Below are 22,931 nucleotides of genomic sequence, written 5' to 3' on the forward strand. Positions count from 1 at the left end.
TCAATGAAAAACAAATCGAGTATTGCGACGATATCAAAACAAACTCGTCTTTCTGCTCCAAATCGTTTATCACCGTTCGGTTTCGTAAATCAACCCCCCCCCCCCCCTCCTAATTTTGGGAATCCCAGAGAATTTCTACTCGAGCGAAGCCCGATCGATTGGATCAATCGCTAATTTATTCGAAGAAAAATTCCAAGGAATCGAAAGGATTTCGGGTGGAAGTTTGAAATTTCAAAGTGGGTGGAAGGGGGAGGAGTATTTGTATTATCGAGATTGTTACGAGTGGTCGGTCGGGGCATAACGTCGAATTCGCGAGAAAGTTGGAGAGCTAATTCGAGGCACTCCAGCAGCAAAACTGCCTTTTGGTCGCTTTGCACGAGGCATCGAGTCCGTTCCAACAAGCCCTTTTCGACCCCACCGACACATCTGCGTGCTGCCTCAAAACTTTGTCGAACAAACTCGGACTGTACACAATTGAGATGAAATTGTCGGAAGCCTTCGGAATTACGTTTTAACCCTCTCTCTCGCTCCCTCTGGCTGGAACTACCCATACATAAATAAAGCCAGCACGTAAATTCTTTTGACCCCCCCCCCCTCCTCCCTTTAGAACACTATTCTTCCCCGACATCGACCCCATCCTACCCTTTCTCCACCCTCAAAACTCATTTTAACCGAGGAACAACGAATTTCGCGCAAAAAAACTCCTAAAGTGACGAACGCCTCGCTCGCGACGACTCGAAAATCGCGAGATTCTTCAAGGTTCGTCATTGGTGACTCGCGGAGAACCGATTTTCTAACGAGGTTGAACGTATCCAGCGGTCGCCGTTCTGCCGGAATCGGAATAAATCGGCGATTTTGCCGGCAATTGCGCTTAAAACACGAAGGAAATTTTGGCGAACGGTAAGTGTGGTGTGCGTGAGAGAAGCACTGTGCGCGCGTGCTTCTCTGCCAGTCGTGATTCGAATTGGCAATGCGATCGTAATTTGCACTCAATGCCTCGTTGCTCTTCGCTCAAGTTCCTCCCGGCGCATAATCACGCCAGACGAGCCTAACGCCAGTTTTATTCTTCTTATGGCAAGACCGCGTCTGTGTGCTTATATATACTTGTTTTCACTCTTCAACGCTCATACTGATCAATCTATTTACACGGAGAACAATTTTTCAGCTAATGTACAGTTTTTTGTTTGATAACAGTGACAATTGTACAGTCGTGCGTTAATCAGTTAAAACTATGCTATTTTTCGCCTTACGACACAATACATAGCTCCATCTAAGACGAATCCATAACATTAGACTCTCAGAATTACTTTTCTAACAACGGAGAACATTTGGAAAGAGTTCAAATTGAATGTACATAAATTATGTATGCAGGTCCCTAATGGTTTAAAATTAACTACGCGAACATTATTTTTTAAATATTGTTATACGTTGAGGAGTATTTTAATTACTTGCAATTTTTTTACACGTGTTTTTTTGGGGAATATATAGACTTACCTCGAATTTTTGAAGGAATTTGCTCGAAAATTTTATGCCAATGGGGAACAACATGCTGAACATGTGGGATGATAAATGATGTTATTGGAAAAAGATTCTTTTTAAAACATTTGTTAACACGTCCATTATGGGATTTGGTTATCAGCTTGTATTTACGTATATATATTATGGTTAAAACTGCAGAGTTGCAAAAAAAAATTATTAAAAATACAACATTTCAACTTTTACTCTAAAATCCCCCCCACCCCCTCCCCTTAAAGCAAATATTTGCAGACTTATCATGCAAGTTTCAGCGAATTACATGACAATTATTGTACCAAATATTACAAGTAAATTTATAATACAGTTTATTTCCAAAATCGAATATCAGCCACTCAAAGCACACATATTTGATACGTTGTTAAATGCTCGAGTGTCCTTAACCCTTTGATGCATGCTGGTTAGCCGCGTTACCACTACGGTTTATTAAACTTTTTTTATTAAACTTCCAGTCGACGCATTCCAAGCACAATCTGCATTATTCTCCTCTCGGAATAACGCGATAAGAGAGAAGGCGAAAAAACCATTTAATTCATCCTTAAAAACTACAAATAAATAGACTCGAAGAAGAGACTCTTTTGCAACAAAAAAAAAATGCTCGCTTCGAAGAGTCAATAAAGCAATAACCAGCGTCCATTGAAAAATCACCCTTCGCGAAATCGAGTGAATCGTTCTCTCGACACGCACTTTGTTTTCGTCGACGATTGATTAACAGATGTTGCGAGGCTGCTGATCAGTTTGGTTGGATGGGCTCGTGTTTTTTTCAACGGGAAATTAACAGATGTTGCGGAACGGAATGGTCTGCTGCTGCCTAACTGGTTATGGTAATAAATACGCGTGACAGTGATAAAAAAAAGAGAAAGAGATTCTAAAATTACAGCAGCCAACGTCACAAATCCCGTAAGCGTTTTTCGATTCTTCGATAAACGATATATGCTTTATAGACGCGCCAAATGGAAACATTTACAGAGTTGCGTCATTATCGTAACGCTGCATCTCGTGCAGACATCACGAGTTCGCATCACTCAGCCGGAAATCTCAGCTTTACGATAATGAAATTTCTCGATGCCTCTGCGAAAAACAAAGAAGAACGATAACTCGCTCTTATGGCCTAAATTTAAGAGGGGGGCTCTGAGGAAACAATAACTAGCTTACGATAATAGAATTTCTCTGTGCCTCTGTGAAAAACAAAGAACAACGATAACTTGCTCTTATCGTCTAAATTTAGAGGGGAGCACTAAAAGGAAAAAATAACTCGCCACTCTATTGCAGAATTCTGTATCGGTGATCATGTGCAGCACCGAACGACTCGAGTGATTTATGGGATTAAATAATTTAACAAAGTAAACAATTGTTTGGAAATAAACAATCGAGAGATATGGTGATTTCTGGGGGATGTAGCAATTAAAAATTGAGGCACTATTGTTTTTTAAGCGAAGAATTGAGCAAATTATACTCAACTGTATTTTTTATTGATGTATTTTGAGATTCGTTCACTCAGTTGTAAACTTAATGAAATTTTCATCATGGAAAATGAGTATAAACTTTTTAACGAGGCATTGCAAACTTCCAATTGGGTTCGTGGAAAGCTGAATTTGATTTTATTGATTCGTTTCTATCATACATCTGGCCTTTTTAGACTGATCGTTTCATCTCGTCCGGGATGACCTTGGGAATAGAGTTGTATGGAAAAATTTTATAGGGATAACCGTATCAATTATTTATTGGAAAGTATTTAGAAGAGTCGTAGGAATCTTATCGATTTCTCGGAAGAAAATATTGAAGCATCGACTAGTTTCAAAGGTCATCCAAAGAGGTCATCCGAACGTTCGTCGCGAATCAAAAATCAGTTGAAAATAAATTTCCGCGCGAGTCGATTTTTCAGCAGATTCGACACCTTAAAAATGTAATATAAAAGGAGGCAAAGTGTATATGTACAATAATGCAGCGTGGAGAGGCAGCAATTCGCAGTGACCAATCATTGTTTACGCGACGAATAAATCGTTCCGCGAGAATTACGAGCGATTACGACTATGAAATTATTGCTGGGACAGAAAAAAAATCACGCCACTCGAACACGACTCTCATCGCCTCAACGTTTTCCAATCCTTCCACGTTTCGCCATTCTCGTTATACTCCCTTTATAAACATTATCGAATTACGACATTCGCCGAACAACTTACTAAATTCTTGAAACAAAAACTAAACAAAAGAGAGAAAAAGTACAAAGAAACAATAACAATCGTTCTTTCGTAACGTTTCTCGCTAGAATCTCTGCAGAAAAAACCTTGGTTCGATCCATCGCGAATGTTTGTAAACAATGCACGCAAGAGTTCTCTGGTTGATCGCTAACGTACCGGAAACGATATTTAACGAGTTTAACGGAAAATTGAATACACTCGATTTAACCCTGAGAGAGGTATCATTTTTGTCCTGGAAGGTTGGACAATTTTTGAGTAAAGGTGAGAGACTGGAGAGTTGATGGGAGATGCTGTATGTGTGTGTGTGAGCGCCTTCATCGAGGTCCAAATCGAGAAATTCCTGTTGCAGCGCGAGAAACGTAATTACAAGTATCACGAGTCACGTTGCAGCAAGAGGATGTTGCTTTCGCCGTTGGGAAGGAGACCCGAGCGCGCGCGCGCGCAAATTAAGAAAGGAATTAAAGCCATGTATTTCGGCCACGTCGTCCAGCACGCGTGACGGATACAAATGCGCCAGGTAGTAACGAGCTTTTAGCTTCCTCCCGTGAAAATATTTTCTCTCCCGTAGCATCATCAAACGTACCGTATGAACGATACTGCGTATGCAGCCCAAGTTGGCACGTTTAATACGATTAGCACAACAAACCACCACCACCACTACCGCTATCCCAGACTCTGGCCAGAAACCGAGACGATAAACGTGCTAAAAGAAAATATTTCACCCGACGAAGAACGCGACAGAAAAAATAGCGCTGTGTTTAGGAATAATTTGTTTTGGAAGCAAGAAGTAAAATTCTTGCCACTCGCAGCACTTTCCGAACGCAGCGTACTGCTGGTTGTGAAAAAGTGATTCGCAAAGAATAAGAGAGAGAGAGAAATTGCATCGGATATTGAAAACTTTTCGTATTTATCGACGGAGACACCGAGCGGCCGCTGTTAGCGCGAAGGTCATCGCGACCCGAATTGAAAGTGAAAGACCGGAGGATCAACGACCTTTTGTGAACCGGGAGGAGCCCAAAATGGTGAGTGCAAAAATGCCAATGCCTCGTGCGACAAAAAGACGAGTTTGAGAAAGAGAGCGAGGCGGGGGGAAAAGAAATCGCGCGATATATACCTGATTCTGGTAAAAACTGAGGATATACGTGGAAGAGAAAGTTGGCTGATCACGGGATCTATGCGGTGTCAGCTGATGGAAGGTAGACAGGAACTGGCGTTAGCTAGCTACGAAATCCAGCAAGGAAAAAACTTAAATAGGAATTACTTGTAGAATTACGACGAATTTACTCCGAAACCCTACGAGGAATTACGCAAAAAAATAAGCAACTCGTTTTACTTGAAAGAGAACAACAAAAAAGGAGTATACGACGAGAACCGACTTTCAATAACCAGAAATCAGCTTAGAATCCTGACATTCCAAATTCTGAGAACGTGCGCTCCAGCACTTTAAAAAACTGAGCGATGTTCGTCACGAAAACAGCAAAAACGTACGAGACACTTCAATGGAAATATAAACAAAGACACGATGAAAATGTTCGAGAAAAGTCAGCGCGAGTTACGATACAATCTCGAAGGAAGATAAATTGATTAAGAACTACCGGGAAGAAAAATCAACTCACTGATACTTATTTAAAAATTGTAAACAAATGATATGTCGAAAAAGTTTGGAAGAAAAGTTGCTAGTTGCACGAAAATATCTATCAACAATGTAATATTTGACATGCGTGAACCGAAACCAGGAAAACTGATAGAAAATCTTGCTCTTGCTAACATTCGTAATAAAAGATAAAAGTTCACATAAATATTTTCCATCACTCCATTGCGCAATTCATGGAATGAAATTAAAGTCTGCAGAGCTGTGCATCACGAGGTTATATAGCTAACTGTTATTTTTGGTAAATATGTATTTACATGAGTTAGAGATACACTAGTAAGTTATAGGTTATTCTCTTTGTTATTGTGAAGGCAAAAATGAAATCGAACAATTGTTTTACCTGTGAAGTTACATGGATGAACACTATTGAAGTTCCTGGATGAAACACAGAGCGAGTCTATCTCTTGGCAGTGGTCCACGGCATCTTCCGGGGTGCACGAGGTTCCCGTCTTGGTCAGACGGCAGCTGACAACATGTGCGAGGACACCCGCGAGTAATTACCAAAATGATTGGACAAAGAGGAGAAAGGAGGAAGGAAAAGAAAACGAGAGAGAGAGAGAGAGAGTACGAGGGAGAAAGAGAGAAAAAGACAGAGACAGACCGACAAAACGAAATTCCGAACCACGTAATGACCGATAACCCGAAGTACTACAGGCCGAGTGTAGCACCGCACTGACTGCTCGCGCCGACCACCGTTCACCAAGGCGATAAACAAACTCGGCGCCTCCGACCTCTCGCGGTTTTCTCTCCACTCTCCTCTTTCTCGCGCGCACACACTATCCGTCCCTCTCACACCTACTCGCTTCGCGTACGCGTCACGATCACGACACGACTGATCCCTGCACGTTCTCCTTTGATTCGCCAACCCTACCCTACTCTACGTCTACTCTCCTTCTCTCTCACTCTCGCCAATGTCTACCCCCACCCGGAGATTTCCCCCTCCAGACTGCCACTGCTGCCACTACAAGCTCCCACCTCTCACGCGGTTCTCTCCTTCTCCTCGCTCGCACTGCTTTACTCTCGCATTCTCTTTCTCCCTCTGTCCAACTGCCGTGACTCTCTCACAGCACAAACACTACTTCCTTCTCTCTCTCTCACCCCTTCTTAAACCCATTTTACCATTCGTACTATCGTTCTACATCCCATTCATTCCATTACTTACCCACTCCAGTTTCCCCATCCAGCCGCACTGTTGCCACTACACTATCACTATTTTCAATCCTCCTCTTCGTGAAAAGTCCACACTCCACACCGCTCAATCACTGTAACTTGTCGATTTTCCGAGTTTTTTCCTAGTACTTCAACTAAACTTTTAGGTCTGGCTGATGAAGGAATGATCAGGCTTGAGTTTGTGACGGTTGTCATAAAACGGAAATGTTTCTGGAGCAATTTTAAGCATCTGTCAAGGCGCAGACATGGAAAGTACGTCATGTTTCGGTCTGCCCTTTGATGAAACTGCGTTATCGGTTTCTGCGTCTATGTTACTGTAGCCATCTCCAGACGAACGTCGAAAGCTGCGCTTACAATAAATACAAGCAGTCGTCTTCGATTTGTTTCAGTTTACCCTTTTTTGGTGCAGTAGCATAGGGTAATAATATTTTTAAGTGAAAATGTAAGATATGTAGCTACTGTTGCTAAATATATCCTTTTTCTTTTGTATTATTATTCTTTCTACAACAGTGTTTATAATCTACATTACCATTTGAACTTAGGTAATCTTAACAACTAATGGAAAAGGCGAGAAGAATCTTACCGTATTTAATTAAATTCACTGTTAATCGTGTGATGGAGCTGCAGTGCAGTTTGTGGACAAGTTTGTCAAATTTCTCCTCTACACTTTCTGGCAGTGTCACAGCAAACAAGTGGGAGGTAAATTCTCTAGCCTCAGTCGCAACAATCCTCCCCTGGTAAAAAAACGAAATACCTAGAAGGTGTTCGCAAAGTAACTAAATTATCGTTATTCATATTTTTTGAACACGAAACTCGGTTTCGATTCTTTTCCGATAAAACAGCCAACATGGTATGTACGATTTTCTGAGACATTCGAACAAAAATCTGTTAAAATCTGAACCATCCACTAAGATATTTCGAAAAACGTTTCTTATTTTAATAATTAGTGGTAAACATAATAAGATTGTTAATAGATTTTTGCGTTTCATTATCTGACTATTAGTAATTTGTATCTGTTGGTTTGGAGGTTATGCATCTACCAATCAAAGTTCATAACAATACTATAAAATGATCTCAAAATGAATAGTTGTAAAAATGTATTCTTCAAATAATTGTACGTTGTCTTTAATTATTAAAAATATTTTTCCAGAGTCGAGTACGAACGAAGACTGTCAAAAAAGCCGCAAAGGTTATAATCGAGAAATACTACGTCCGATTGACGTTAGATTTCGATACAAATAAAAGGATTTGTGAAGAGATTGCTATTATCCCGAGCAAATCCTTGAGAAACAAGATTGCAGGGTGAGTTTTATGTTAATTTATAGAGGTAGTTTGAAAAGTGTTATCTTTAAATTAATATACATAACTTTTAACTTTATTCTTTGATTAGCTTTAATAGATGATCGCAATAATAAAATTTTTCATACAGTTTTATTACTCACTTGATGAAGAGGCTGAGACACAGCCGTGTTAGAGGAATCTCTATAAAACTGCAAGAAGAAGAACGTGAACGTAGAGACAACTATGTTCCAGAAGTTTCTGCTCTTGATCAAGATGTGATTGAAGTAGATCAGGAAACTAAAGAAATGTTGAAAATGCTGGAATTCAACAATATCCCAGGACTTCAACTGACCCAACCTGCGGTTCAACATTTCAGACGGTCTTAATCACATGTAATTAAAATATCTGCAATAAAATTTTATTACTTATCAAACTCTACTTTCTCCATAGATATTAAGGTATCAGTTTTAATTGTTGTTAAAATTACATTGTTAGAATCAGACAGTTCCACTAGAACTGTCATTGATTATAAGGATTAGAAGTAATAGAAACTGCGCGTGCGCGCTTATTAGCAATCTCATCTTTCGTTGATAAAGGTTAATTGAGCGCGTTAGATCAACATTAATCGTTTATTCGAAGTTTATTAAAATTTACTAGGCATATCGTATATTTTGCAGTACCGCATTGTCGTAGCTGTGCAATTGAATTTATATAGTGGTTCAATTATACCACATATCTTCTATACAAGCGATACAATTTTTGTAGAGTAATGAATTAAACAAACCAAAGAGCAAGCCGGCCAAAATGAGGAGTAATTATGAGTCACGTGACTTCTTATCGCTAGCAGCAGAATGACCGACCCATCATGAGAACATACCTTAATGGTGTAAGATCATAACCAACATAACCTCAAATTTGTATAATTTTGACATCTTGACTTATAATAAGTATCACCTTAAAATAGGAAGAACGTATATTTTATCATGTGATCAATTATTTAAGATTTTATTGATCAATTTTTGGTTTTCTACGATATATTGAAATTGTAAACTACTCATAATTTTATTTATCTTAAGATTTACATTTCAAAATATGCAATATATATATTTTATTGTTGTTATTTAGTAAATTGATAACAAAAAATATAAAAATACCATATTAAAATGGCACCATTAACCGATTTAATTTCTTGCAGCATAATTGGTAATTTCTTATTAAGATATAGATCTATTCTATTGTGTGTTATATTTAACACAACATAAATGTTATTTTAGAAAAGGATTGCAATGGAGATACCTTATGGACTTGGTCATATCCAGCAATTTCAGAATCACAAAAAACTGCTGTTAATAGAAAATGTAACTTAGATTTGGAATATAATATCCCACAAGTATTTATTTCTGCAAGACTTCATCCTACTTGGTTTTACATTCACTGTAGCGAAGTATTTGACTCTGATAAATTGCCAAGAGTAAAACAGTTTGCTTTAGTTCTCTTTACAAAAGATTTTAATCCACAAAAATATGAAGTTCTTTCAAGAGTTTTGAGTAAAATGTATTGTAAGACTGGCAAACCAACAGAAATTCTACAGCTGTACCTATCTGTGTTTACAAAAGGATCATGTTCAACTCAAGAAAATGGCACATTTGTATCAGATGACTTTAATGGACACCGTTTTGCTATTAATACCAATGTCAAAGAGCTAATCAAGAGTTTTGAGTTGGAAACAATTTTAATATATACAGCTCTTTTGCTAAAAAAGAGAATAATTGTTTATCATCATAGCTTGGAACAACTGTTAAAGTGGATTAAAACTTTTCCTGCTTTAATGAAACATAGCAGAGTTACTGACTATTTATTTCCATGGATTGAACTAAATAGCGAGGAGATTACAGAGTTGAAAAAACATTCATATTATGTGGCTGGATGTAGAAATAGTTCAATTTCTTCAAGAAATGATTTATATGATTTGTTAGTGAACATTCCAGCAAGAGAGATTACTGTTGCCCCCCATGCAAAAGGTATACAAAATCTATAAGTTTAAATTGTCTGCAGTGTGACATCTTTTTATTTTTCAGAAAGTTTAATCATGACAAAAACCCACAAAGAAATAGCTTTATTTATGGTTCAATTAAGTGAAAACCAAAGTTATTCTGAAGCTCAAATTATATCAGAAATTAGTGAAAAGACTCGAGATCTTTTAAATCAATTAACTTCTTTAGCAACTGTGGAAAGACCAAATGAAAAAAAAATGATTTCCATCGAAATGCTTAAAGCAAGAAACCTGCCTCCAGCTGTTGAGAATTTTCTCATAAATCTAGCCATAGCAGAAGAGCTTTTTCTTTTATGATAAAAACTGTATAAATATTTTTAAATTAAAAAAAATCCATAAATATAACATAAATAATGCAAATTAGATAGCCCGTAGACATCATATTTTACCGCTATTAAAATTTTGACATCATTTCCGGCCAGATAAATCAAAGGGAATTAATGAAAGGATGATGAATTTTTTTTTAAATAAGTTTTTCAGTACAAAATATTTCGTCAAAGTGATTGTCGAAGCAATTACTAAAGTTTCTAATCTGTAGTATTAAGAAAAAGATACTAACAAATATTTTTTTAAAGCTTAAAGAAAGGTAGAAAAATTAGGAACAAATCGGAACTGGAACAAGAATACTAATCAAACGAAAAAAAGTCGGAATATATGAAAATAGTGACTGATATAAATGTGAAAGGATATTTTAAAAAGACATATTTTTTCTTAATAAACGAGATTTTGTAAAATTTTTCTTTACATAAAACATGGTATTTGGTTGAAGAGTATTTAACTTGACTTCCAAATTACGGGCAGCCATATTTGCCTAGTGGCCGCCTTTCATCCGGTACACGCGGTCGAGGGCTCCTTTTGACAAACGTTTTGTAGTTAAAAAGCCAAAAATCGAGTTTTCTGCAATTCCAGAAAGACCAATTGATCGTATATGGTGAATAAGTGATAATACTTTTCTGTAAAAATGGCGCGGTATGGGCAAAGGCCTGAAAATGCGTTGAAGAGGGCGAATGGTATGTACAAATTTACTCACCTCCAAATTTATGACATGGCCGATTTTATTTTCTCCCCACAACTCTAAATATTTTTTTCTCGAGAAATGCTTGAAATTTTTCTACCATTCCAATTAGCTTGTTAATGTTTAAATTCCTTATCAACCTTTTAATGCTTTATTTTCCACTTTCACTACAGCTGAAATTATTAACTAAGCCACTCCCCTCTTTTTTTCCTTTAATAATGCTTTTTTCATACCATATGCAACTAACCCTTATTCAATATATTTAAAAGGTACAATCCCAGTTTTATAATCAGGTAGTTTTTAAATTTCAAGCAAATTTCTTTTATATAATTGAGTGGTAACTGATAGAATCTGTTATATTTATAATAAATAATGATAAATTTTATTTATTCCCTTATAATTGTAAATATTTTACTTTATTAGAGCATCTGCTACTTTATACAGATTTTGTATTAAATATTACTTTTCAAGAAAATATTATATTTAGTTTTAAAGTGATGTAAGATTAATTAGCCACATATGAATTTATTACATAACCTATTAACTATGTATTAAATAACCAATTATATGTTTGCACAGAATTTATTGAAGTGGGCAAACCAGCCAGAGCATTAGATACACTACAGGAAGTCTTCCGCAATAAAAAATGGACCTACAATTGGTCAGAATCGGTTTTAGAACCGATTATGTTCAAATATTTGGACCTCTGTGTAGAGTTGAAAAAGTCACACATTGCAAAGGAAGGTCTGTTTCAGTACAGAAATATGTTTCAATCAGTCAATGTTGGCAGTTTGGAAAATGTTATCAGAGGGTATTTACGTATGGCAGAAGAAAAGACAAATGCTGCAAGAAAACAAAGCCAACAAGCTGTTATCGATATAGATGATCTTGACAACCTTGCTACTCCCGAAAGTATTTTACTTTCTGCTGTCAGTGGGGAGGATGCACAAGATAGAAGCGATCGTACAATCTTGACACCTTGGGTAAAATTTCTGTGGGAATCCTATTGCCAATGTTTGGAGCTACTCAGAACTAATGCCCACGTAGAAACTTTGTATCATGATATTGCACGTATGGCCTTCCAGTTTTGCCTAGAATATAATCGTAAAACTGAATTTCGTAAGTTATGCGAAAAATTGCGTAAACACTTGGAAGAAATTTGTAAACTACCACCACTTGTCTCAAATGTATCTATGAATAAAGCAGAGACACAGCAATTGAATTTAGAAACAAGGCTCAATCAATTAGATTCTGCTATTCAAATGGAGCTATGGCAAGAAGCTTTTAAATCATCTGAAGATGTTCATGGAATGATGAATCTATCCAAGAAGTTACCTGTGCCAAAAACTATGGCCAATTATTATCAAAAATTAGCTATGGTATTTTGGAAAGCAGGAAATTATTTGTTCCACGCAGCAGCTCTGTTCAAGCTTTTACAACTTTCACGAGAAATGAAGAAAAATATGTCTTTAGATGAACAACAAAGGATGGCCAACCGTGTTCTGTTGTCAACATTATCAATTCCACTGCCATCTGCACATCCAGAATTTGATCGCTTTATTGAAACTGATAAAAGTCCTTTAGAAAAAGCTCAGAAACTTGCAACTCTTCTGGGTCTTTCCCAGCCACCAACTAGAGTCTCCCTGCTCAAAGATATAGTGCGCTTGAACATTGTTAATTTGGCATCCCCCCAGCTTCAGCAGCTATATTCATGGCTGGAAGTTGAATTTCATCCTCTCGAGCTCTGCAACAGAGTGGACTCTGTTATTCAAACTTTGCAAGCTGATGAAAATAGTCCTTTGGTTCAATATGTTCCTGCCTTGCAAGATGTGACTTTGGTACGCTTGGTACATCAGATCTCCCAAGTCTACCAGACTGTACAATTTGCAAGACTTTTAGAGTTGGCTAAATTTACCACCGATTTCCATTTGGAGCGTCTCTTGGTGGATTGTGTTCGTTACAACGACATGCAGATAAGAATTGATCATGGAAAGAAGTGCATTCACTTCGGGGTGGATCTCACCGAGGCACAGAGAGAGGATCATCCAGACGGACCAGTGCTCCAGGCAATGCCTTCGGAGCAAATTCGTTGCCAGCTGGTAAATATGGCGACGGTCTTGCATCGTGCGATGAATGTGATCAATCCTAACAAGAAAAAGGTCGAGAGAGAGAAACTTCGTAACGCTATGGTAAACCATTACCATGAAACGAAGACCAAGGAGCACCAGAGAATTCTTGGCAGGCACAAGATAATTGAAGAGAGGAAAGAATATATTGAGCACATCAATACTGTTCGCGAGGAAGAGGAGATGCGCCGTCAAGAAGAGCTTCAACGTCAACAGATGCTAGCTGAACAAAGAAAACTCGAGCAAGAACGCGAGGAAAGGGAACGCAAGCGTCAGCAAAGCGAGATCCAACAGATCAAGGATCGTCACTTGAAGGAAAAGATGCAACAGATTTCGCAGACTAGTCATGGACAGAAAGTGCTGAAGAAACTCGACGAAGATGAAATTAAGAAATTGGATGCTGAACAAATAGCAGCTAGGGAGGCAGAGGAGTTGCAGAAAGAACGAAGGGAGATGCAACAGAAATTGAAATCACAGGAGAAAAAGGTTGATTACTTGGAGCGTGCTAAGAGACTCGAGGAAATTCCTCTGTTGGAGAAAGCAGTGGAAGAAAAGCAGGAGCTAGCCAAGCAAAGATGGGAGCAACAGGAGGCGGAGAGAATCGCAGCAGCAATTGAGGAACGTCAGCAAGCTGTCGCAACAAGAGAATCAATGGCCAGAATGAAGGAGGACCATGATATCTTCCTGGCGAAGATCCTTGCAGAGAGAAAGAGCATCTATCTGGAGAAGAAGGCAGAGTTCGAGCAAATTCTCAATGAGGAGCGTGCCAAACGTTTGTTGAAACGTAAAATAGAGAGGAAATCTGAAAGAAAAGCCAGGTGGGAAAGAGAACGCGCAGAGTCCGCGGAAAGAAAGCGATTGGAAGAGCTTCGTATCCGACAAGAGGAGGAGAAGAAACGCTTGGATGAGGAGAGAGCCAAACGAGAGGAGGAAGATCGAATTAGAAGAGCCGAGGTGGAAGCTAGGGAAGCCGAGCGTCTAGCGAAACTTGAAAAGCAAGCAGAAATTATTCGTGCTAAGGATGCTGAAATAGAACGGAAACTCGAAGAGGAAAGAATGAGAGCTAAGGAAACATCTTCGTGGAAATACGACAGAGATCGTGAACCTAAAGGTATGTATTTCTTATTTTAATAGTTATTTGATTTTTTGATTTAAAGTTTGTAGGAGCCCGAATTAATTTGTTTGATTTGTAGAATTGTCCTGGCGACGAGCGGACCCTAAAGAAGACAAAGACGATGACTGGAAAAAGGATAGATCGTCGGAAGAGCAGAGATTCAAGACGCGAGATCCCGTGGACGAAAGGAAACGCGACAATAGGACTGGAGATAGATGGAGAAACGAATCGAATAGATTCGGAAGCGATAGAATTGATAGACCAGCAGATAGGGGCGAAAGGGGGGAACATGCAGAAAGGTGGAGAAGTGGTAAGGAGACGAATAAGGAAAGTTTAAGGGAGAGACCAAAACGCGAAGGCGATGCCGATCGTGAGCGCGATCGTGCGATGGATAAAGATCGCGACCGTGGAATGGATCGTTCAGTAAGTGAAAGCAATTAAATAATCAAGTGGTTATATATGGTTTATAAAAGGAACAATATATATATATTTTATGTGAATATCAAAACAAGCTCTTTAATTTTTAGTCACGTGATATTCCTCGCGATTCTATGGACGGACCTCGCAATAGATTGTCGGAACGACGTTATCGTCGTGATGATGGCCCGGCGCGCAGCAGTGATATTGCAGATTGGCGTGCCAAGGACGGACTTGATTCCAATAAAGAAACTAAACGCGAAGATAGGTAAGGAGTCGGTAATAGTAATAAAATTACATTAGTTTTTAAATGCAGCGACTAATTTCCTTTCACAATTTGTTGTAGAAACGATGAAAATAAATCTGACAGACTTCCAGCGAGGTTCGATGAAAGAAAAAAGACCGAAGAAGATGGCTGGTCCAAAGTTCCGCCAAGACGTTAATATAGGCGAAATGATCATAGAATCGACATTTATTACTATTGAAAATCTATATTAAGCTCATAGACTTTTGCTTAAGAGACGAAGTAATATCCGATTTCACTGCTCTGCGTGTCATAAACCTTTATCGATGTCTCTCCTGAAATTTACTAAGAACTTTTGTTCCCCCATTGATCTACTTCAGTTTATATAATTTTCTATGAAAGTTTGATATGATGATATTATTAACGTGAACTCTTTACAGTACCAATTGACGGGCAGAGCGGTTAAACAGGGAGTATCTATATAATTGACTTAATTTAAGAAGTCTTCGAGACCTTAATAAAGTTCTTTTATTTCATAATTTAGAAGGGATTTCTGATTGCTCATTGATGAGAATTTCAATCTACTTAAACATATTGTATATGTAATGTTTTTCAAGGAAATGACTGTTTTATCAGAAATTAGGAGGGAGATTAGTGATGGCGATTCAAAAAAGCTTGCAACTTCAGTTACCAGTTACCACTGCTAGCGCACCTATGCCCTATATCTGACGGATTTCAGATAATATTCTTTAATTCAATCAATTCCCCTGCCCTGAGTGATTTTCTAATTAAGATAATATGCATAAGATGAAGATAACTTTTCTATTTTTTAAATGTTTGATCCTTTTGTCAGCTATCGGCTTTATTTAACCCTGAATTGGCATATGCAGTTCTTTTCAAATTGTGCGCCATCTACAGATCTAGATCAGTTTACTTACAGATGGTAAATATAATTATTTACGGTAGTATACATTATATACTTGATTCTCGTATGGTAATAACCATATTAAATGAATTATTCTAAAGTTTTAAAAAAAAATGCATGCATTGTTTGATGTAAGCACTGGGCTATACATTTTTTTCTTTGTTGGATACAGCCACCTAGCAAGTTTTTTTGTATCAATAATACATTACCTTTCATATCATAAAAGTGCATCACAAGATTGTTTGCTTTTAATCTATAGCTTAATTACTTTACACATTCATTTTTTAGAAATGCATATTTTAATAAATATGTCTAACAAATAAATATTAATATAATCCTTTTTTACTTATTATCTGTGTTTCTTTCGGTTTTGAGTTTTATCATTTATACGTAGTACATCGTCAAAATATTCGTGTAGTTGCTCCGATTGACCCTACACTCCCTGACCAGCTGCCACTATAGATAGTCAGTTATATCTATCTGTCCCGTTTAAAAAAAATTAACTTAAGAAAGAGAGACAAATAAAGCAAGTGTGGCTACGATGGAACTGCAACAATATTACAAAGGATAAAAAAAAAGAAAATTTTTAGCAAAAGTATAAGATGAAGTATTGAAAATGAATACAACAATTAATGGGCCATATTACTCAATTTCTTTCGCATTTCATTGAAATGTGAAGCAAATATTTGAGTAGCTCCTAGTGTATATACAGGTATAATTTTATTTAATATATGATCTACATTTACTGACTTCAAAAGATCATATTTTAATTTATACACAATTTGTTTCTTTTTAAGTTTTGAATGGCAAGCTATTAATGCAGGTAGAGAAAAATTAGGCAAAAATTTAGAAATTATTAAAACTCGTGGACGTATGTATTTTATCATAACTTATGATTTATTTTTTAAAGTAACTTAATTTTTTTAAATAAAAATATATTAGGCTACATTCCGATTATTCATGCATTGAATTTTCATGAAAAGCATAAAGTTATCATCTTTATTACTGTTATAGAAAATCATTAAATTTTAAAATGTAATTTAAGAAAATAAAAACCTATAATTGTCTACAGGGTTTTTCTCTAAACGGCGGAACATAAAAAGTGCTATAGTCAAATAACACGAAATCTCCTGTTTCGCTGTAAACCTTATATGTATAAAAAGTAAAGTTAAAGGATACTTAGTTTGCATCGATTTTCATTAACAAAGATAATTATCTGTAAAGCCTCTACCTATAGCACTTTGAACCATTTTTTTTACTCCTGAGCAATTTATATGTAGTACACTGTTCAAAACTGAATCATGTATGTAGTACAGATATAGTTTCTGCTTCCCTATACTATCTTGTAGCAAAAATGCTTCTCGCAAAATTGATTCATGTCCATCTCAACTCCCGGGAAGTCCCCGGAGAAATCTCCCTTAGGAGGGAGGAGATTGCCGCAGAGGGGAAGTCCCCTCGTGGTAGGCGGTGGGTGGTTGGTGATACTTACCAAAGTGATTCACCAGAAGAGTTCGCCGGTTGAGGCGCTCGTTTGTAGGCCGTGGAGGCGTCAAAAGTAAAGCCGAGAAGGCGTCAAAACCTGCTGCTGCTACGCTGCTGTCGAGCAAGTGTTGGGGTACTACATTCTTACTTTCCATTCATTATTTTCCAATTTTACTTTAGTAACCTCACTATTTGACATTTTTTCATTTCACACCCCTTTCTGCTACAACTAGCATGTAAACACTTCTCCACTCCAAAATGGCGAATGGGTCTCATTTTTCTTATTCATCTATTGGTAATGGGCCATTTCATGTTGGCACCACATGATATTGACCAATCAGCGCTCCCAGATCCTATCGTTCGGAGCGCTATAGTCAACTAACACGAATCTCCTATGTCCCGCCGTTAGAGAATCACCCTGTATGGCTTTCCCTTAATTTTTCGATGCTTTTAGGAATCGCTTTGAAAAGACCAGCGCTTTTACTTCGCGCGCATAACTCATACTCGCTTACTTCGTATGTCCACACTATGTTTATATAAAATCAATAAAAATGAATGAAAATTTGTTTAAAATTAATTAAATTATAACAAAATAATTTATTTTAATTAAATTTACTTAGATTTATTAAAACGCGGTAAAATTTTATTAACATAATAATAAAATAGCACCTATTTGATGAAAATAAAACACTAAATTATTTTTAATCGCGACTAATTCGAAATAAATGTTAATGATTATAAAAAAAGAACAGCGCGATCATTGACAACTCGTGCGCGGAAATTTTATAGATAAACTGAAACTCGCGCTTCAAAAAAAAAAAACATCCGAAACAGGTACTACTCATTAAGATTTTTTTTCACCGGCTCTTAAAACGCTAAATTTGCCATATTGATATAAAATTGTTAACATTGCAGTGTATTAGCGTAAGTATTTTCGAAAAAATGGTTATTCGTACTTGACAAAATAATCATTTTAAGGGCCAACGGTACAGTCGGATATTCAATGCTAACCACTCAACAAATTGGAGTTAAAAAATCAGTTTTAATGCCGGGCAGTTGAAAAGTTAATTAATCTGAATAAAGGTTGGAGTAACTATTTTAAAATGACTCATTTTCAAGTATAACTGCTCTTTATCTGGTGCGAAAACTGCTTTTATAACTCCAATTTCTTAAGTTGCAAGCATTGAATTTCCGACTGAACCGTTGGCCCTAAGAGATGGTGAAAGAGATCCTACTCGTATATACATATATTAAAAAAAAAACACGTTGCGGAGTGCCGATTGAAACATCCAACACTCGTAGTGTCACTGTCAGTCGATAAGTTCACGTCGCGGAGTGCGGTTGTCCCGCGTAGTGTACGTTAAGAAAAATTGCGTCGCGCAGTGCCGTTTGAAAGATCCGAGTTTCGTAGTGTTAGTCGAGAAGTGTTCGTCGCGGAATGCGGTTGACCCGCGTAGTGTACGTTAAAAAAAATAGCGTCCCGCAGTACCGTTTGAAAAATCCGAGTTTCGTAGTGTCAGTCGACAAGTGCTCGTCGCGGAGTGCGGTTGTCCCGCGTCGTGTACGTTATAAAAAATAGCGTCACGCAGTGCCGATTGAAAAATCCGAGTTTCGTAGTGTCAGTCGAGAAGTGCTCGTCGCGGAGTGCGGTTGTACCACGTAGTGTACGTTAAAATAAAATTCGCGCGCGTCGCGCAGTACCATTTGAAAAATCCGAGTTTCGTAGTGTCAGTCGAGAAATGTTCTTCGCGGAGTGCGATTGTCCCGCGTAGTGTACGTTAAAATAGAATTCGCGTCGCGCAGTGGCGTTCGAAAAATCCGAGTACCGTAGTGTCAGTCGAGTAGTTTTCGTCGCGGAGTGCGGTTGTCCCGCGTAGTGTACGTTAAAAAAAATAGCGTCCCGCAGTGCCGATTGAAAAATCCGAGTATCGTAGTGTCAGTCGAGTAATGTTCGTCGCGGAGTGCGGTTGTCCCGCGTAGTATGCGTTAAAAAAATCACGTCGCGCAATACCATTTGAAAAATCCGAGTTTCGTAGTGTCAGTCGAGAAGTGCTCGTCGCGGAGTTCGGTTGTCCCGCGTAGTGTACGTTAAAAAAAATCGCGTCGTGCAGTACCACCCATTGAAAAATTTGAGTATCGTAGTGTCAGTTGAGAAGCGTTCGTCGCGGAGTGCGATTGTCTCGCGTAGTGCACGTTAAGAAAAATCGCGTCGCGCAGTGCCGTTCGAAAAATCCGAGTTTCGTAGTGTCAGTCGAGAAATGTTCTTCGCGGAGTGCGGTTGTCCCGCGTAGTGTACGTTAAAATAGAATTCGCGTCGCGCAGTGCCGTTTGAAAAATCCGAGTATCGTAGTGTCAGTCGAGAAATGTTCTTCGCGGAGTGCGGTTGTCCCGCGTAGTGTACGTTAAAATAATATTCGCGCGTCGCGCAGTACCGTTTGAAAGATCCGAATATCGTAGTGTCAGTCGAGAAGTGCTCGTCGCGGAGTTCGATTGTCCCACGTAGTGTACGTTAAAAAAAATCGCGTCGCGCAGTGCCGTTCGAAAAATCCGAGTATCATAGTGTCAGTCGAGTAGTGTTCGTCGCGGACTGCGGTTGTCCCGCGTAGTATGCGTTAAAAAAATAGCGTCACGCAGTGCCGATTGAAAAATCCGAGTTTCGTAGTGTCAGTCGAGAAGTGCTCGTCGCGGAGTGCGGTTGTACCACGTAGTGTACGTTAAAATAAAATTCGCGCGCGTCGCGCAGTACCATTTGAAAAATCCGAGTTTCGTAGTGTCAGTCGAGAAATGTTCTTCGCGGAGTGCGATTGTCCCGCGTAGTGTACGTTAAAATAGAATTCGCGTCGCGCAGTGGCGTTCGAAAAATCCGAGTACCGTAGTGTCAGTCGAGTAGTTTTCGTCGCGGAGTGCGGTTGTCCCGCGTAGTGTACGTTAAAAAAAATAGCGTCCCGCAGTGCCGATTGAAAAATCCGAGTATCGTAGTGTCAGTCGAGTAATGTTCGTCGCGGAGTGCGGTTGTCCCGCGTAGTATGCGTTAAAAAAATCACGTCGCGCAATACCATTTGAAAAATCCGAGTTTCGTAGTGTCAGTCGAGAAGTGCTCGTCGCGGAGTTCGGTTGTCCCGCGTAGTGTACGTTAAAAAAAATCGCGTCGTGCAGTACCACCCATTGAAAAATTTGAGTATCGTAGTGTCAGTTGAGAAGCGTTCGTCGCGGAGTGCGATTGTCTCGCGTAGTGCACGTTAAGAAAAATCGCGTCGCGCAGTGCCGTTCGAAAAATCCGAGTTTCGTAGTGTCAGTCGAGAAATGTTCTTCGCGGAGTGCGGTTGTCCCGCGTAGTGTACGTTAAAATAGAATTCGCGTCGCGCAGTGCCGTTTGAAAAATCCGAGTATCGTAGTGTCAGTCGAGAAATGTTCTTCGCGGAGTGCGGTTGTCCCGCGTAGTGTACGTTAAAATAATATTCGCGCGTCGCGCAGTACCGTTTGAAAGATCCGAATATCGTAGTGTCAGTCGAGAAGTGCTCGTCGCGGAGTTCGATTGTCCCACGTAGTGTACGTTAAAAAAAATCGCGTCGCGCAGTGCCGTTCGAAAAATCCGAGTATCATAGTGTCAGTCGAGTAGTGTTCGTCGCGGACTGCGGTTGTCCCGCGTAGTATGCGTTAAAAAAATCGCGTCGCGCAGTACCGTTTGAAAAATCCGAGTTTCATAGTGTCAGTCGAGAAATGTTCTTCGCGGAGTGCGGTTGTCCCGCGTAGTGTACTTTAAAATAAAATTCGCGTCGCGCAGTGCCGTTTGAAAAATCCGAGTATCGTAGTGTCAGTCGAGAAATGTTCTTCGCGGAGTGCGGTTGTACCGCGTAGTGTACGTTAAAATAGAATTCGCGTCGCGCAGAACCGTTTGAAAGATCCGAATATCGTAGTGTCAGTCGTGTAGTGTTCGTCGCGGAGTGCGGTTGTCCCGCATAGTGTACATTAAAATTAAATTCGCGTTGAGCAGTGCAGTTTGAAAAATCCGAGTATCGTAGTGTCAGTTGAGAAATGTTCTTCGCGGAGTGCGGTTGTCCCGCGTAGTGTACGTTAAAATAGAATTCGCGTCGCGCAGTGCCGTTCGAAAAATCCGAGTATCATAGTGTCAGTCGAGTAGTGTTCGTCGCGGACTGCGGTTGTCCCGCGTAGTATGCGTTAAAAAAATCGCGTCGCGCAGTACCGTTTGAAAAGTCCGAGTTTCGTAGTGTCAGTCGAGAAATGTTCTTCGCGGAGTGCGGTTGTCCCGTGTAGTGTACGTTAAAATAGAATTCGCGTCGCGCAGTACCGTTTGAAAGATCCGAATATCGTAGTGTCAGTTGAGTAGTGTTCGTCGCGGAGTGTGGTTGTCCCGCGTAGTATGCGTTAAAAAAATCGCGTCGCGCAGTACCGTTTGAAAAATCCGAGTTTCGTAGTGTCAGTCGAGAAATGTTCTTCGCGGAGTGCGGTTGTCCCGCGTAGTGTACGTTAAAATAGAATTCGCGTCGCGCAGTGCCGTTTGAAAAATCCGAGTATCGTAGTGTCAGTCGAGAAATGTTCTTCGCGGAGTGCGGTTGTCCCGCGTAGTGTACGTTAAAATAAAATTCGCGCGTCGCGCAGTACCGTTTGAAAGATCCGAATATCGTAGTGTCAGTCGAGAAGTGCTCGTCGCGGAGTTCGATTGTCCCGCGTAGTGTACGTTAAAAAAAATCGCGTCGCGCAGTGCCGTTTGAAAAATCCGAGTATCGTAGTGTCAGTCGAGAAGTGTTCGTCGCGGACTGCGGTTGTCCCGCGTAGTATGCGTTAAAAAAATCGCGTCGCGCAGTACCGTTTGAAAAATCCGAGTTTCGTAGTGTCAGTCGAGAAATGTTCTTCGCGGAGTGCGGTTGTCCCGCGTAGTGTACTTTAAAATAAAATTCGCGTCGCGCAGTGCCGTTTGAAAAATCCGAGTATCGTAGTGTCAGTCGAGAAATGTTCTTCGCGGAGTGAGGTTGTCCCGCGTAGTGTACTTTAAAATAAAATTCGCGTCGCGCAGTGCCGTTTGAAAAATCCGAGTATCGTAGTGTCAGTCGAGAAATGTTCTTCGCGGAGTGCGGTTGTACCGCGTAGTGTACGTTAAAATAGAATTCGCGTCGCGCAGAACCGTTTGAAAGATCCGAATATCGTAGTGTCAGTCGTGTAGTGTTCGTCGCGGAGTGCGGTTGTCCCGCATAGTGTACATTAAAATTAAATTCGCGTTGAGCAGTGCAGTTTGAAAAATCCGAGTATCGTAGTGTCAGTTGAGAAATGTTCTTCGCGGAGTGCGGTTGTCCCGCGTAGTGTACGTTAAAATAGAATTCGCGTCGCGCAGTGCCGTTCGAAAAATCCGAGTATCATAGTGTCAGTCGAGTAGTGTTCGTCGCGGACTGCGGTTGTCCCGCGTAGTATGCGTTAAAAAAATCGCGTCGCGCAGTACCGTTTGAAAAGTCCGAGTTTCGTAGTGTCAGTCGAGAAATGTTCTTCGCGGAGTGCGGTTGTCCCGTGTAGTGTACGTTAAAATAGAATTCGCGTCGCGCAGTACCGTTTGAAAGATCCGAATATCGTAGTGTCAGTTGAGTAGTGTTCGTCGCGGAGTGCGGTTGTCCCGCGTAGTGTACATTAAAATTAAATTAGCGTTGAGCAGTGCCTTTTGAAAAATCCGAGTATCGTAGTGTCAGTTGAGAAATGTTCTTCGCGGAGT

General features: G+C 39.5%; 4 protein-coding genes across 9 annotated transcripts in view; 3 read left to right on the forward strand and 1 right to left on the reverse strand.

Annotated features, from left to right (window-relative positions):
* Fur2 (furin-like protease 2) overlaps positions 1-6,850 on the reverse strand; it is a 226,511-nt gene extending 219,661 nt beyond the window's left edge. The window contains exons 1-2 of one of the 3 annotated variants that reach the window (XM_066733748.1): positions 6,548-6,850; positions 5,726-5,850 (exon numbers count right to left, since the gene is read on the reverse strand). The gene's annotated coding sequence lies outside the window, so the exon portion shown is untranslated. Of the gene's footprint in view, positions 1-5,725; positions 6,205-6,547 lie in introns of those variants that run through there. The other 2 variants (XM_066733749.1, XM_066733750.1) reach the window with 2 other exon arrangements.
* Positions 6,851-7,282: 432 nt separating this feature from the next.
* On the forward strand, positions 7,283-8,269 carry RpS17 (ribosomal protein S17). Its single transcript, XM_066733756.1, has 3 exons — positions 7,283-7,405; positions 7,706-7,857; positions 7,985-8,269. Exons 1-3 carry the CDS (start codon positions 7,403-7,405, stop codon positions 8,220-8,222), a joined length of 393 nt encoding a protein of 130 aa, XP_066589853.1. The 5' UTR covers positions 7,283-7,402; the 3' UTR covers positions 8,223-8,269.
* A 48-nt stretch (positions 8,270-8,317) lies between these two features.
* On the forward strand, positions 8,318-10,376 carry LOC136777455 (putative DENN domain-containing protein 10 B). Of its 4 annotated transcripts, none has more exons than XM_066733755.1 (4): positions 8,318-8,881; positions 8,962-9,039; positions 9,111-9,857; positions 9,915-10,376. In XM_066733755.1, exons 2-4 carry the CDS (start codon positions 9,000-9,002, stop codon positions 10,184-10,186), a joined length of 1,059 nt encoding a protein of 352 aa, XP_066589852.1. In that variant the 5' UTR covers positions 8,318-8,881; positions 8,962-8,999; the 3' UTR covers positions 10,187-10,376. The 4 variants fall into 4 exon arrangements, with proteins under 4 accessions (XP_066589852.1, XP_066589851.1, XP_066589849.1 ...); XM_066733754.1 differs by having other exon boundaries at positions 8,318-8,722; positions 8,801-9,039; positions 9,915-10,370; XM_066733753.1 differs by having other exon boundaries at positions 8,344-8,432; positions 8,514-9,039; positions 9,915-10,370.
* Positions 10,377-10,713: 337 nt separating this feature from the next.
* On the forward strand, positions 10,714-16,799 carry eIF3a (eukaryotic translation initiation factor 3 subunit a). The gene is made up of 5 exons (XM_066733751.1): positions 10,714-10,899; positions 11,484-14,141; positions 14,224-14,567; positions 14,672-14,829; positions 14,908-16,799. The coding sequence occupies exons 1-5, from the start codon at positions 10,851-10,853 to the stop codon at positions 15,002-15,004; spliced, it is 3,306 nt and encodes a 1,101-aa protein (XP_066589848.1). The 5' UTR covers positions 10,714-10,850; the 3' UTR covers positions 15,005-16,799.
* The last annotated feature ends 6,132 nt before the right edge of the window (positions 16,800-22,931 follow it).

This window comes from Prorops nasuta, unplaced genomic scaffold, assembly GCF_024137725.1.
Source record: "Prorops nasuta isolate Cenicafe-Biocafe unplaced genomic scaffold, Cenicafe_Pnas_1.2 PNAS00011, whole genome shotgun sequence".
NCBI lineage: Eukaryota > Metazoa > Arthropoda > Insecta > Hymenoptera > Bethylidae > Prorops > Prorops nasuta.

Bases quoted from the DNA above. Each gene is read 5' to 3' on its own strand.
- LOC136777455 (XM_066733755.1), top strand. From the start codon at position 9,000: ATGGCACCATTAACCGATTTAATTTCTTGCAGCATAATTG. The intron at 9,040-9,110 runs GTAATTTCTTAT...ATGTTATTTTAG, and splicing joins AATTTCTTGCAGCATAATTG to AAAAGGATTGCAATGGAGAT. The intron at 9,858-9,914 runs GTATACAAAATC...TTTATTTTTCAG, and splicing joins TGTTGCCCCCCATGCAAAAG to AAAGTTTAATCATGACAAAA.
- RpS17 (XM_066733756.1), top strand. The intron at 7,858-7,984 runs GTGAGTTTTATG...TTTTTCATACAG, and splicing joins TTGAGAAACAAGATTGCAGG to TTTTATTACTCACTTGATGA.
- eIF3a (XM_066733751.1), top strand. From the start codon at position 10,851: ATGGCGCGGTATGGGCAAAGGCCTGAAAATGCGTTGAAGAGGGCGAAT. The intron at 10,900-11,483 runs GTATGTACAAAT...ATGTTTGCACAG, and splicing joins TGCGTTGAAGAGGGCGAATG to AATTTATTGAAGTGGGCAAA. The intron at 14,830-14,907 runs GTAAGGAGTCGG...AATTTGTTGTAG, and splicing joins GAAACTAAACGCGAAGATAG to AAACGATGAAAATAAATCTG.